This window comes from Triticum aestivum, chromosome 7B (genome assembly GCF_018294505.1).
Source record: "Triticum aestivum cultivar Chinese Spring chromosome 7B, IWGSC CS RefSeq v2.1, whole genome shotgun sequence".
Taxonomy (NCBI): Eukaryota; Viridiplantae; Streptophyta; class Magnoliopsida; order Poales; family Poaceae; genus Triticum; species Triticum aestivum.
Window position 1 is genome coordinate 702032628 of NC_057813.1, and position 14061 is coordinate 702046688.

Here is a 14061-nt window from a genome sequence, read left to right on the forward strand (position 1 = left end):
GTTCTCGCTCGAGCCCTCTCCCCTCGTGAACTCTCTTTCTGTTCTTTGCACGGCCGTCGCCCGACCGCCGGTCGATACCATGCTGCGTCATAGTGTCTTGGAATGACTTGAAGAGAAAAAACCAACGAGGGTTCCATCTAGCATGTTTCCTCCTCCCACGACGACATCCTCAAGGTTAGTTTGCTACGACTAGGGTATTCTGATTTTGGGGATTTTCCCTAGGAGCTCTATCTCAACTGTTCCTTCCTATCTTTTTGATAGAGGCAGGGTGTCCCGATCTTTTGATGAGATGATAACTATCGATTTGGTGGAGTCGACTTTGACGATCCGACTACAAACGTGCACGACGTTGCGCCTTAGCAATCGCTAAACCAACCTCCTGAGATTATTGACCACGCCGGTGCACGATCAACCTGACCACGAAGGTCTATTCCTGCAAGCAATCGAAGAACGAGCAAGAATATGATAAAAGCAATATGAATATTGCGAATATGTATGAAGTATTGATAAAGGTGGGGATCCGAAAGCGGTCTTGGTCTGGTCGTTGGACACAAAGAAAGTACACGAAGTTGCGTTGGCTAACTTTTAACTAAACAAATTCCAAGCGAAAAGCTACTAGATGGATCTACTTATATAGGAGCAAGGGGTGGCGGCCTAGGAGGTGGGAGGACGTCCCAAGGCAGCCTAAAACTAACCCTAGGTCGTACAAGGCCAATGGGCCCAAGTGGAGGTGATGCAATACCTTTGGACTTGTTGTTTGACTCGGATTCTGCTGCAGCATCTGATTGTTTCGTCGATATCTCAACGCTCCAGACGAATTTGAAGGTGAATCCAATTAGGCTGGAAAAATCACAAAATCTAGAATCCAACAAAAAAAGAATCACCCAATTCGGAGTCCGTATGAAAAAGTTGTTGGTGTTTTGAGTCAGGTATGTCTGTGCAGTCCGAATCTGAATTCAGAACGCGAGAGACTTGGACTCTATCTTCTCTTGGCCCAAAAGTGACGTGAGAGAACTTTTTAAACAATACTTAAACATCTCTTTCTCCCTTATCTTCATATGTGAATTGTACAAATATCCCATACACCTGCAATTAGACAAAACACAAAAGTGTGTGAAGTATTTTTGTTCTGGATAACATAAATAGATTATTGAATAGTTTGCACTAGAAATCACCTGACAAATATGCATGTATGCAATATTTTTGGTCGTATCCAAGGTAGTCATGTCCTCATCATCCTCCCCTTTTTGAAAACAAAGCCGTCCTCGGCGTTGCTTAATCTGAAATGTGGCCAACAAAATAGACAATGTATACATGTTGTATATGTATATGTCATCCATTTTTACTTCCCTTGATTTTTGCACATACGACACATGTATACATGAGTAACTTTCATAGATCATAAAATATAAAGCCAAAATATTATCATAAGTAGAAGGCATGAAAATATTACAACTCAGTTTGCACATATAAATGAAGCTCTTATTCCTATCAAAAGATTGACAATATTCATCATTAAACCATCCCAACATTGGTGAATAAACCTTACTTGTATCAAATTTACATGCTACAACATGCTTAAATAAGCAAACATGCAGTAAGTCATTGGACACAGAATCATCACCAAGATTAGAGGTCATATCAAAATGATTAAACATTGATTCTTTTGCATCAATAGTTAATTCAATGGGTGCACTCAAAATTATTGGTATTTCAGTTGTTTGATCACATGATGCATTCATGATAGTAACATGATTCTCTAAAATAGGTGGCGTGCTCAAATCAACAGGTAACTCAACACATGATGTATTTAAGTTAATTAGGGATGCATCATTCTCATGTGAAGTTATATCATCAATACATATACTGTTACCTTGTCGCAAAGACGTAGCTGATGTCGGTATGGACAATGACAATGCACCATACACTTGAGATGATGTCGCACTCACAATCTGAGGTGTGGCTGCTCTAGTAGGTGCAACAGTGGAGGAATCAACCGATGGTAGTGAGCATGAATTGGAATAGTAGTTGTTGTAGTCACCCAATGCATCCTCCGGTAACTGTCTCTCAAAGGTACAATCACGAACATACATACCAGTAATGCAACGAGGAATATACCTAAATCTTGCCTGAATATCATGGTTCAAACCACCAAAAAATCTATTCATTGTATCATCCTCAGATTCTTCTATGTCACAATGACGCATATAAGATTTGAACTCTTGGTAGTAAGCATGAACAGTGTTATTGCCTTGTTTAAATTGTTCAAATTTGGGAAGCAATTCACGACGATAGTAACGAGGGAAAAATTGTTGTCTCATTACATGTTTCAAATCTTTCCAAGTTGTGGGTTGGTTATCAATGTTTTTCTTGCGATGCACACTCCACCAAACAGAAGCAAAACCAGTAAGTGCTCTAGTGGCATCTCGTACTCGCTCAAGTTCAGAAAAGTCATGGTAACTAAAAACTTGTTCTACTTCAAGCTCCCAAGCTAGATAAATAGCAGGATTAAATCTACCCTCAAATGATGGTAAAGAGATAACCTGACCATGTGCTTGTGTGTGTTGTCCCAACTCTCGTGATGGTGAAGATGTGTTCGTCGTCCCAGAACTTCTTTCTCCGGAACCTGTCATGATTAGTAGAAACAAGAAACAAAATTCGAGAATAATGTTCCTATGCACTACTAGGGTGTGGTTGTAAAGTGCTCACAGTAAAGCAAATATCAATATCTTACAAGTTCTTACCATGCGGCAGGTGGTGACAGGCAAACAGTAGTGTCAAGTAACTCTGAAGATTGTGTAAAGCAATTGCCAGGGGAATGTACGTATACGCGGTTTAGAAATATTTGGAGCTGGTTTGGCTATATATGATAGCAAAAGATTAGCAATAATCAATTCAAAGATGCAATGTTGAATGAACGCTCAACGACGGTACTGTGCTGGTCCTAGCCTAGGCCGGACTAGAGACGCGAGCCTAGAACACTAATAAGGTCACAGCATAGCACAACTAGCATCAATGAAAGGATAAGTAGCTCTGGACAGCAAGATATAAGTGAAGATCACAACGGCAGTAAAGATAATGATGAATAACAACTGCCAAGCAGGATATATAACAACTCTCTCTTCAACTTTCCTCTCGAAAAGTTTGCTACTAACTCAAGCTTTCCAATGCAAAAAGAATCACTCAATTCTGAATTGATATGAGGAGTCAAAGAATTCTAAAACTGGCCTGAAAAACTGGAACAAATTGTATGCGCAAACTTCGGAGGGCAAAAAGACCTATTTAGAAGCTGATTTTAAGACGCCAAATATTGAACTAGCTTTTGCAACTATTCAGATGCGTCTAGTCGCTAGCTTTAATTTGAGTACTTGTGGAGCCAAAACGGAGTTCGTATGAGGAAGTTATGCCTTTTTTATTAACAGTGCACAAAACAGATTCCAGTCTGAATTTAACTACGAGATTGAGTCTAGATAGATCCGAATTTTGTTTTTTTTCTCACACTTTTTTTCTTTTTCTTTTTTTTCTCTGACTTTTTTTTCTCTTTCTTTTTTTTCTCTATCTTTTTTTCTCCCACTTTCTAAGACAAACTAGATAAGATGTAGATTGGATCAGACGAAGATGTGAATGACCTCAACTATGATTATGACAACGAACAGTGCGTAACACATGGTGAAAATTGATGGATGGGATGGTGGACAGTGGAAGGGATAATGATGCAGCGGCGGCGTGACTAATGTGAACAGAACTCGAAACTCTAAAGGAACTAGACACTAAGACCAGCAACTCGACACGGCGATGCAAACGATAATTCAATAATGCAAACAATGAAAAGAAAAATGCAAAGGCTCAGACTGGCTTGGACAAAGGATGAATAGATCTAACTTTTTTTTGTGGCTTTTTCTTGGACAATAGGTAAGAAAATAAATCTAATGTAGGGAAAACTGGAAATTCTCACCGAGCAACCTGAAAACTGATACCACTTGATAGAGGCGGGGTGTCCCGATATTTCGATGAGATGATAACTATCGATTTGGTGGAGTCGACTTTGACGATCCGACTACAAACGTGCACGACGTTGCGCCTTAGCAATCGCTAAACCAATCTCCTGAGGTTATTGACCATGCCGGTGCACGATCAACCTGACCACGAAGGTCTATTCCTGCAAGCAATCGAAGAACGAGCAAGAATATGATAAAAGCAATCTGAATATTGCGAATATGTATGAAGTATTGATAAAGGTGGGGTCTTGATCTGGTCGTTGGACACAAACGAAGTACACGAAGTTGCGTTGGCTAACTTTTAACTAAACAAATTCCAAGCGAAAAGCTACTAGATGGATCTACTTATATAGGAGCAAGGGGTGGCGGCCTAGGAGGTGGGAGGACGTCCCAAGGCAGCCTAAAACTAACCCTAGGTCGTACAAGGCCAATGGGCCCAAGTGGAGGTGATGCAACACCTTTGGACTTGTTGTTTGACTCGGATTCTGCTGCAGCGTCTGATTGTTTCGTCGATATCTCAACGCTCCAGATGAATTCGAAGGTGAATCCAATTAGGCTGGAAAGATCACAAAATCTAGAATCCAAGAAAAAAAGAATCACCCAATTCGGAGTCCGTATGAAAAAGTTGTTGGCGTTTTGAGTCAGGTATGTTTGTGCAGTCCGAATCTGAATTCAGAACGCGAGAGACTTGGACTCTATCTTCTCTTGGCCCAAAAGTGACGTGAGAGAACTTTTTGAACAGCACTTAAACATCTCTTTCTCCCTTATCTTCATATGTGAATTGTACAAATATCCCATACACCTGCAATCAGACAAAACACAAAAGTGTGTGAAGTATTTTTGTTCTGGATAATATAAATAGATTATTGAATAGTTTGCACTAGAAATCACCTGACAATTATGCATGTATGCAATATGTTTGGTCGTATCCAAGGTAGTCAAGTCCTCATCACTTTTCATGTTGTTTGCTCGTATAGATCCCTACTACCATGCATGATGTGGATTTCACCAGCAGTGACCCATATCTGAGTGTCTTGTGTGACCAAGGCAAGCCCTCGGAGAGATGCATTGCATTTGAAGGGATTCTCACAGGCAGGAGGTTCCTCACATTTGCTGAGAAGGTGTGCTAATTCAAGCTTATTTTTATTTGTTAAGTGTGCTTAGAAATTTGCTAACTGTGGTCTTAGTTTAATTAGTTGGTATCTGTATTGTACTGTTCATTTGTTGCATGTTTACAATCATGTGGTTATTAATTAATTGAAATTTATACTTTGCTAATTGTTTACATGCTTGGTGTTTGACTTTCAGTGTTTTGTTGTTTAGATAGTTCATTAGTTTAATAAGGTGACTGACTGTGAAGTGGTCGTTGTTAATTGTTCATTGCTCATTGAGATTGTGTTGTGTTAATTCTTTAGTGTTGATTGTATATTGATCATTGTTTTTTGCTGAATTTCAATGCTCATTGTTTGGCGGTGCTTAATTAACCATGTTTCAAATAATTTCCCAGGTCAATAGTTATCATTTAGTTTGTCAGTGAATATGGAAACTGTCAGATGGTGCTCAAGTAGTCATATTTTTATACCAAGTTTCAAAACAACTGCCCTTGTCATTTTTTATAAATTATCTGTTCTCCTCTAGTTTACTATAACATATCTAAGTCATTTAGCTTATTGCCATGTTTTTTTCATAATGTTGCAGAAGGAATAATTGTGGAGTAATTTAGTGGATTGGTTTAGAGTGGCGGCACTGGCCCCTTTAAGAGAGCAAGACATATAGGATAAGGGACGATCTGGGGAGTTCATTTCAAGTTCACAATCTGAATCGAGAGAAAAGCAAACTAGAGAACTATCAGAAGTTAGTTGTCGATGTCAACTGCCTCTTGGATGCCCAGGAACAGATGGCCATGGAGTTCAACTACCAGCAGTTTAAGAGGTCGAATGAATAGGAAAAGATGGCTAGCTGGACAATTCAGTGGGCAACTTGAAGGTTCAACTACCAGCAGTTTAAGAGGTCCAATGAATAGGAAAAGATGGCTAGCTGGACAATTCAGTGGGCAACTTGAAGGGAGAGCTGGCAGAGAAAGAGGAGACACCAAGCTAAAAGACTGGCATATGGAAGCATCATCAATGTGCACAAGCTAATGTGATTAGGAACTTGAAGTTCAACAATTTGAAAGAGAAGCAAATGCTTACATAAGAGAGGGGAAGTTGGTGTTTCAGTGGGTTGTTCTGGCGAGGGTTGGTCATTCAATGGTCCAAAGACATTGATGTAATATTTATTATGTTTGAGATACTTTCACCTTCCGGCAAATTTTTATCAGGAAACATTTGTATAGAGCTGACCGGCCCAACTTTGCGTCGACCGCTCGTCTGTCGCTCAATCCGAACTAATCGTGCATCTCACAACTACTACCTTATCTCCTCAGCCGATCCACATCATCTCTCTCACCCGCATTTGTATCTTCCATGCGCCGACGACCGCTCACCTCCTTCTCCCCCGCGTCGACGGCCGCCCACCTCCTGCTCCCCCGTGTCGATGGCCCCACCTCATGCTCTCCAGTGTCGCACCCACGGAGCCGCCACCGCGCGCCGGATTTGCTGCGACCAGCCCCGCGATCACCTCGTCCTCCCCGGCCTTGTCGCGAGCACAACGAACACCAACGAGCTCGAGGCCACAACTTACGAGCTACGCCCCTGGCACAGTGATGCAACCCGACAGTCGTCGTTGGTGCACACGGCGGTCATAGGAGCTGCAAAGGGTAGCAGCCTGTGCTGGAAAGAGGTGTGTTTCTGGTGGCGTGGGGTCGACATGCTACAACCGGCATGATTTTGAGCTAGAACCGACTTTTCCATTAGCTGGAACCGACGAGTTTTTTTGTTTTGGCAGGCGGCGAGAGGCAATTTTGTTGGAACCGATGATTTTTTTTTCTTCAACCCAGCAAAAAAGTTGGGTCCCGATAACTGCCACACGTGTGGCGGAAAAGGAGAAGCACCACACGTCTCTAATGTAAATAGATTGACACGTCATCGCATGCATGGATGCGAGAATCTTTTTGGATTTTCAGTTTTTAAAATGTTTTATCTCTTAAATGAAAAATCCGATTGAAGATCCGTTTTCACCATTAAATCCCTCACGATGAGATCTTCAAAACCAGATCTCATATCGATATATTTCGGCGAATTTTTTTTTGGTTAAAAGTTGCCATGTCTATTGCACATGAATTGCCATGATATTTACACTGAAGTTGCCATGATATGTTTCAACTATTTTCTTTTATATTTAAAAGTAATTTTAACATATTATAAACCAAAGAATTAAGAAACTAGACTTGCCATGCACCATAAACTAAAATTGCACGATACATGCACTTAAAATTGCCATGGTTCAATAAAAAAAATATTTTCATGGTCAAAGTACTGGAATTGCCATCATAAAAAACCTAAAATTGCCATGAACTACAAACTAAAATTGCCACATGGCAACTTTAGTTTAAGCACTATGACAACTATAGTGTAAACATCATGGCAACTTCTGGGAAAAAAAATTTCGTCGAAACATATCAACATGGGGTCTAGTTTTGAAGATCTCGTCAAGACGGATTTGATGGTGAAAATGGATTTTTAGTTCGCCTTTTTATTTAGGAGATAAAACATTTTTAAGCCAAAAACCAAAAAAAATTCTGCTGATGTCATGCATTCATACGTGGCAAAATGAGTGATGGTGAAGGCGTGTGGGCGATCTGCAAACGCCGACACGTGTGGGCATTAATATTTCCTAAAAAGTTTGGATGGCCGGCCTGGCCCGGCCAGAAGTATGTGATGACTGCTTTTTGCCTCGACAGGCCCTGAACCAGCAAGCTGGTGTATATGCTTTGCGTCATCGGCGAAACTTGCGTCGCCACCAGACTATTTAGACCGCGTAGTAGGCTCCAACGCGAGCGATGTGGTACTAAAAACATACGGCGATATACGCCGGTATACGGCGACATACGGCGAACCGATGTGCTCGTTCCCGGCCCAGCAGCAGCTAAACGCTCGCTGGGCCACCTCCTCTTCCGCTCACCAGCTAACCTGCTAATCTGCTCCAAAAAGGAAAACAGCTAACCTGCTCAACCGGTTGTCCTCGGAGCTCCTCCTCACCAGCTCCGGCGCCAACGACGACGACGCTTGGCTAGTTAGCTTCAACCTAAGCAAATCACTACGGCTTTCTATCAACACACCATATGAAGAGGAGGTCCAGGTCCGGCAATGACGGCGATGGTGGAGAGGTGGGCGGTGCTCGGATCGGTCGTGGCGACCGTCATCTTCCTCGGTTGACTTCTTCCCTGCTGTCAAAGCCTACCTCGACGATGCCTGCGCCCGCCGCGCACGGCGCACCCAAGCTCAACGCCGAGCACGGCAAGGACAACAAGAACCTCTAGGTCTTCGTTGACGACCACGAGAAGGTCATTGACGACTTCTCTGGGACCACCATGAGGAGGTCGTTGACAACTTCTCCGAGACTTCTATCTTCCTTTTATCCTCGACGAGGGTCGCGTTGTAATCGTCAAAAACGCCGCCTCCTCACCAACAATGCCAGCGGTAGCTGGAACCCCTACCGGGGCAAAAACGCCTGGAGCCACGTCCCCTTCGAGCACCCTACCATGTTTGAGACGCTTGCTATACACCCTGTTGAGAAGGAGGCCGTCATCGACGACCCCAAGGCATTCCAGGAGAGCAAGGAATACTACGCCAAGGTCGGCAAGGCATGGAATCGTGGGTACCTCCATTACGGACCGCCCGACACCACCATGATCTCCGCCATGGCCAACTTCCTTGACTATGACGTCTACTACCTTGAGCTCAAGACGGTCGAGAACAACACCAAGTTGCGGAAGCTCTTCATAGAGACCACAGGCAAGTCCATCATCGTCATAGGCATTGACTGCTTCGTCAACCTCACCGGAAAATGCCGCAAGGACAAGAACACAGCAAGCAACAAGGACTCCAACAATGATGACAAGCCCAAGCTACCCGTAGAGCCAGAGAAGGATGACGTCACCAAGGTGATGCACTCAGGCCTGCTTAACTTCATCGAAGGGCTGGGCTACCCGTAGAGCCAGAGAAGGATGACGTCACTAAGGTGACGCTCTCATGCCTACTTAACTTCATCGAAGGGCTGTGGTCTGCTTGCGGAGGTGAGCGAATCATAATCTTCACCACCAACCACAAGGAGAAGCTGGACTCGGTGTTGATCCGGCGGGGCAGAGTGGACAAGCACATCGAGATGTCCTACTACCGCTTCGAGGGCTTCAAGGTGCTCACCATAAACTACCTAGATGTCATCGAGCACGAGCTCTTTGTGGAAATTTAGCGGCTGCTCGAGGAGACAGACATGTCGCCCGCCAATGTTGCACTTGCAGGGAACCTGATGCCAATGTCAAAGAAGAAAAAGAGGGAGCTCGACGAGTGCTTGACATGCCTCATTGAGGTGCTCAAGTAGGCCAAAGAGGACGTGGCGGCAGCCAAGGTGAAGGAGGCAGAGGAGGCCGAGGAGGCTGCAAGAAAGAAACCCAATGAGAAAGAGGAGGCAGAGGTGAAGAGAGCCAAGGAGGAAGATAAAGGGAAGGACAAAGCACCGGAGGTAGCCAATGGAGATATCAACAAATGAAGTGATCTCGGGCTAGGAAGCCAAGGAAAAAGAGTGCGCTTGTTCACTACTGCTCCCTTGCAAAATAAAAATGCAATGATCTCACTTGTAATGCTGCTACATATAAAGCGTGCAACAATACAAAATGCTAACAAGACCCACTGAAGGACAACGAGAGAAAGGTGATGCTCTCATGCCTGCTTAACTTCATCGACGGGTTATGGCAGCATCCGGCCATGAGCTAATCATCAACTTCACGACGAACCAAGAGGAGAAAATGGACCCGGCGCTGATCCGATAGGGCAGGATGGACAAGCAAATCGAGATGTCCTATTGCCTCTTCGAGGGCTTCAAGGTGCTCACCAAGAACTACCTGGACGTCGTGGAGCATGGTCTGTTTGGGGAGATTCAACGGCTGCTCGAGGAGACCGACATGTCGCCCACCGATGTGGCAGAGAACCTGATGCCAATGTCGAGGAAGAAGAGGGACCCTGATTAGTGTTTATCAGGCCTCATTGAGGAGAAAGATGCGTGAGCGGCAAAGGCGAAGCGAATGAGGAAGAGGAAGCAGAAGCGGAGAAGGCCGAGGAGAAAGAGGAGTAAAGGAGAAGAAAGAGAAGGAGAAAGACGACGGGAAGGGCGCAACACCAGAGGAAGCTAAAGGGGGCATCAAACAAGGTTGACGAGTGAAGTGACATGAGTAGAGTGAGCTTGTTAGTGCTGTCTTACAAACACAAACAGATGCAGTGTTTGTCTAAATAATATATGTATCACTCATCTTCTCGTCTATTAATTCAGACAGGAAGTAGCAATTATAATGTTGCTATATACTAGTAGTACATTATGCTATAATACCAAATGCTAACATGATACTGAGTGTCGTTTGCATATATATTATACGTTTACTCTGTATAAAAGCCAACAGTCTGGCGTATATAAATCACCTATAAAACTTCTTTGTTCTGATGAACTATAAAAATGCTACGGCAGACCCAAAAACACAGGCACATGCCATATAATCAAGAAGGGGAGTGTGAAGCAGTGCTTACCGGCGCAGGCAAACTCACCTTGTGGCGACTCCTTGCCATAGAAGCGCCTTTGAAAACCAGAGCTGACGTAGAGCTACGCGTGGAAACCAGAGGAGATGATGGCATGGCCTACACCTATGACCAGAAGCGTCGCTGCTATGAAAAAGGCCTGCCTACTCCTCAGGACTGGAGGAAGTGATTGGAGACGTAGCCTGCGCCGAACCTCCCCGAGAAGTTCCAGCTACTCCAGAGAGACACCAGGGTGCTGGTCTCCCTGCTTGTGTAGCCAAAGGGAGCCCCTTATCTGGCTGACTTTGTTCACCATGACTAGCCCCGATCCCATCCCGCAGGCCATCGCATGGAAGAGCAGCCAGAAGTTGAGTTTACACATGGCCTGCACCACATTCAGGTTTTCTTTGTGCGACGACATGTCCTGACCAGATCCAACAAGCACAGTGCTAGAGCTGGCTCTTCTCACTGTTTCGATTCCGTCTTCTGAACTCTTACAGAAAAAACTGCTGGAGACAGCAGGAGTATCACGAAGCAAACACTCTGTCCAGCTAAACTTATCACGAATACTTGGTCGCAGATTATGACAACCTTCAGGTACCCAGCAACAGTAACGGCCATGAGAGAGAAGGCATCAAGGAACTTCTTGTTCTACCGCCGATGAGCGCTATGGACGTCGACAAAATACATGAGCAGCAATGCGATGGCTGTGGGTAATATCTCTAGCATAAGTTGCGAATACAGTTAGCTGAAAACTCAAGACAATAACACTGAAAGTTCGTGCAATTAACTCGGATGATAGCTCCACCCATGCAGTGTGGTAGATACAGGATTTCAGGAAACATACATGGTGCTGAAAGGATGAGGCCAGCAAAAGAAGGCTGCATTATTGCCTCTCTGGTGTCTCTTGGCCTGAACACATTATAATGAACAGTGGCTGCGCCTACACAATTTTACTCTTCCTCTAGAACCAGTGATGCTGCCTCCCAGGGAGCAAAGAATTACTAGTACAAGTCTAAGAAATCACATTACTGTACTTTTCTCCTACTTTCAGCATATACATCATCTGTATACTCTGCCACTGGCAGCACAGATTCCTCACACTCACAGCACATAAGAAAGTAACTGAAAGCAAACAAAACACATGGTTCTTCTGATTTTTTATTCCTCACTGTCACAGAAGAGGATGTGGCCCTTTTGATTTCACATGGTTGTATTGCAGCATGAATAGCTACAGGTCTAATTAATCACATCATTTAGGTACTGATGCAGAGCAAAGACTGAATACTGCTTAGCAGAGTACATAAGAAAGAAAGCCAAGCCAGCGAGGGGAATCAGGACGGCAGTACCTTCACGATGCTGTCGACGGTGCCGCGGTGGTCGGGGAAGTTCTCGACGGCCGCCGTATTAGGAAGGTCTGCGCCTGCGCGGCGAGCAGCATGTAGAGGCAGACTAGCGGGATCGGGGCCGGCGCGGCCACGGAGACGGCGAGCTAGCAACATGGGAAGGTACCCGGGAGCGCAGAGCGCGGCGCCGGCGAGGAGGACGATGCAGGGGCGTCAGAGGCCCCCGGGGTCCTACGCGGAGAGGAAGCAGTAGCTGCCCCCTGCGAAGCTGGATTAGCGCGCTCGCCGCCAGCGCCGACCACCGGCCCACCGCGTCCCTCGCCCCGCCGGAACAGAGGAGGAAAAAACAAAGCTTATTTTTTCGCTCGTCATGTATCTGCTTCAAGGCTTCCATTGATGTTTACTAAAACAAAGCTTATTTTTATTTAATGTTTACTAAAAAAAAGGCCCCAATGACGTGGGCCCTCTTTTATGCCGCAAGCTATGCGACACGCACTAGCCGCCTGCGTCATTGACACCGTGGGCCAACTGAGAGGAAACCACAACATTTATTATAAAATAGAAAAATTCTATTTTTTTCTCTGATTTATTCAGTATGTCTTACGGTACAAAAACACAAGAATAAAAAAATACATCTATGTCATGACAGCACGACGACTACAAATACCCGAGCGAGCTGATGTCGCGCCCCCGTTATCACCTATCTCTCACCGGAGCCATATCAAACTCGATGGGCCACCCAATCAGGCTTTATGCCGGAGAACTCCTCTTCCTGCTCGTCTGATGGCATGGAGATTGTGGAGAAAATTGTGTAAGGAGGAGATGGGAGCGGAGTGTGGTGTGGTGCGATTTTTTCCAAGCGCCTGGCACCGTTTAAATAGCGGGCAGACTGCCGGAGCCAACCGATGTTGTGTTTAATGAAGGGCGGACTTGTGGGCGGAGTAGGTTTCTCAGCAAATACGGGGGTTCAATGGAGAAAGGCACGCGGTTTGTGGCCTTTTGAATGCGGCGAGGAGGCGTGTTCAACCGGGAGTGCAGCGGCTGGTGCTCTTTTGGCAGTCGTGCCGCTTCAATCACGACAGTGAGAGGTTGCGTCTGTCCTGCACCAGTGTCAATGTGGAGCAGCAGCTCTCCAGCAGCATGAATGCGGGCAGCTGGCTCCAGGCGAGAACGCACGCGGGTGTGGCTGGGTGTTTGGGGTGGGCCAAGGTGGTCAGACGCGGGCGTGGCAGCGGCTCGGACGCCCGCAAAGCCCCTTCCCCACTTTGTCTCTGGTTTGCGGGAAAAAGTGCGTCTGGACCGCCCGGCGGACCGGTTCATGCCCGTGTTGGATGTCACAACACATGCAGACCACGCGGTCCATACATAAAACGGGCGGTTTGAGGGTCCATGTTGGAGATGCCCCTAGTGTTAAGGAACGTAGTAATTTCAAAAAAAAATCCTACGCACATGCAAGATCATGGTGATGCATAGCAACGAGAGGGGAGAGTGTTGTCCACGTACCCTTGTAGACCGAAAGCGGAATCGTTACCACAACACGGTTGATGTAGTCGTACGTCTTCACGATCCGACCGATCAAGTACCGAACGTGCGACACCTCCGAGTTTAGCACACATTCAGTTCGATGACGTCCCACGAACTCCGATCCAGCAGAGCTTTGCGGGAGAGTTCCGTCAGCACGACGGCGTGATGATGGTGTCGATGATGCTACCGACGCAGGGCTTCGCCTAAGCAGCGTTACGATATTACCAAGGTGGAATATGGTGTAGGGGGGCACCACGCACACGGCTAAGAGATCAAGAGATCAATTGTTGTGTCTAGAGGTGCCCCCTTGCCCCCGTATATAAAGGATGAAGAGGGAGGGGGCGGCCGGCCAGGAGGAGGCGCGCCAGGGAGGAGTCCTACTCCCACCAGGAGTAGGACTCCCTCCTTTTCCTAGTTGGAGTAGGAGGGGAAAGGAAGGGAGAGAGGACAGGAAGGAAAGGGGGGGGGCGCCCCCCTCCTTGTCCTATTCAGACTAGAGGGGGAAGGGGGTGCGGCCTGCCCGGGCCG

At 45.7% G+C, this 14061-nt stretch overlaps 1 protein-coding gene and 1 pseudogene across 1 annotated transcript; one reads left to right on the plus strand and one right to left on the minus strand.

Annotated features, from left to right (window-relative positions):
* Positions 1-4264: 4264 nt before the first annotated feature.
* Positions 4265-9479, plus strand: LOC123158524 (AAA-ATPase At3g28580-like; the record flags this gene model as incomplete). Its single annotated transcript, XM_044576474.1, has 4 exons — positions 4265-4273; positions 8674-9042; positions 9120-9293; positions 9351-9479. Coding segments are annotated over 4 exons (681 nt in total), but the record flags the coding sequence as incomplete, so codon positions are not given.
* A 1087-nt stretch (positions 9480-10566) lies between these two features.
* On the minus strand, positions 10567-12499 carry LOC123158526 (uncharacterized; annotated as a pseudogene).
* Between the last annotated feature and the right edge of the window lie 1562 nt (positions 12500-14061).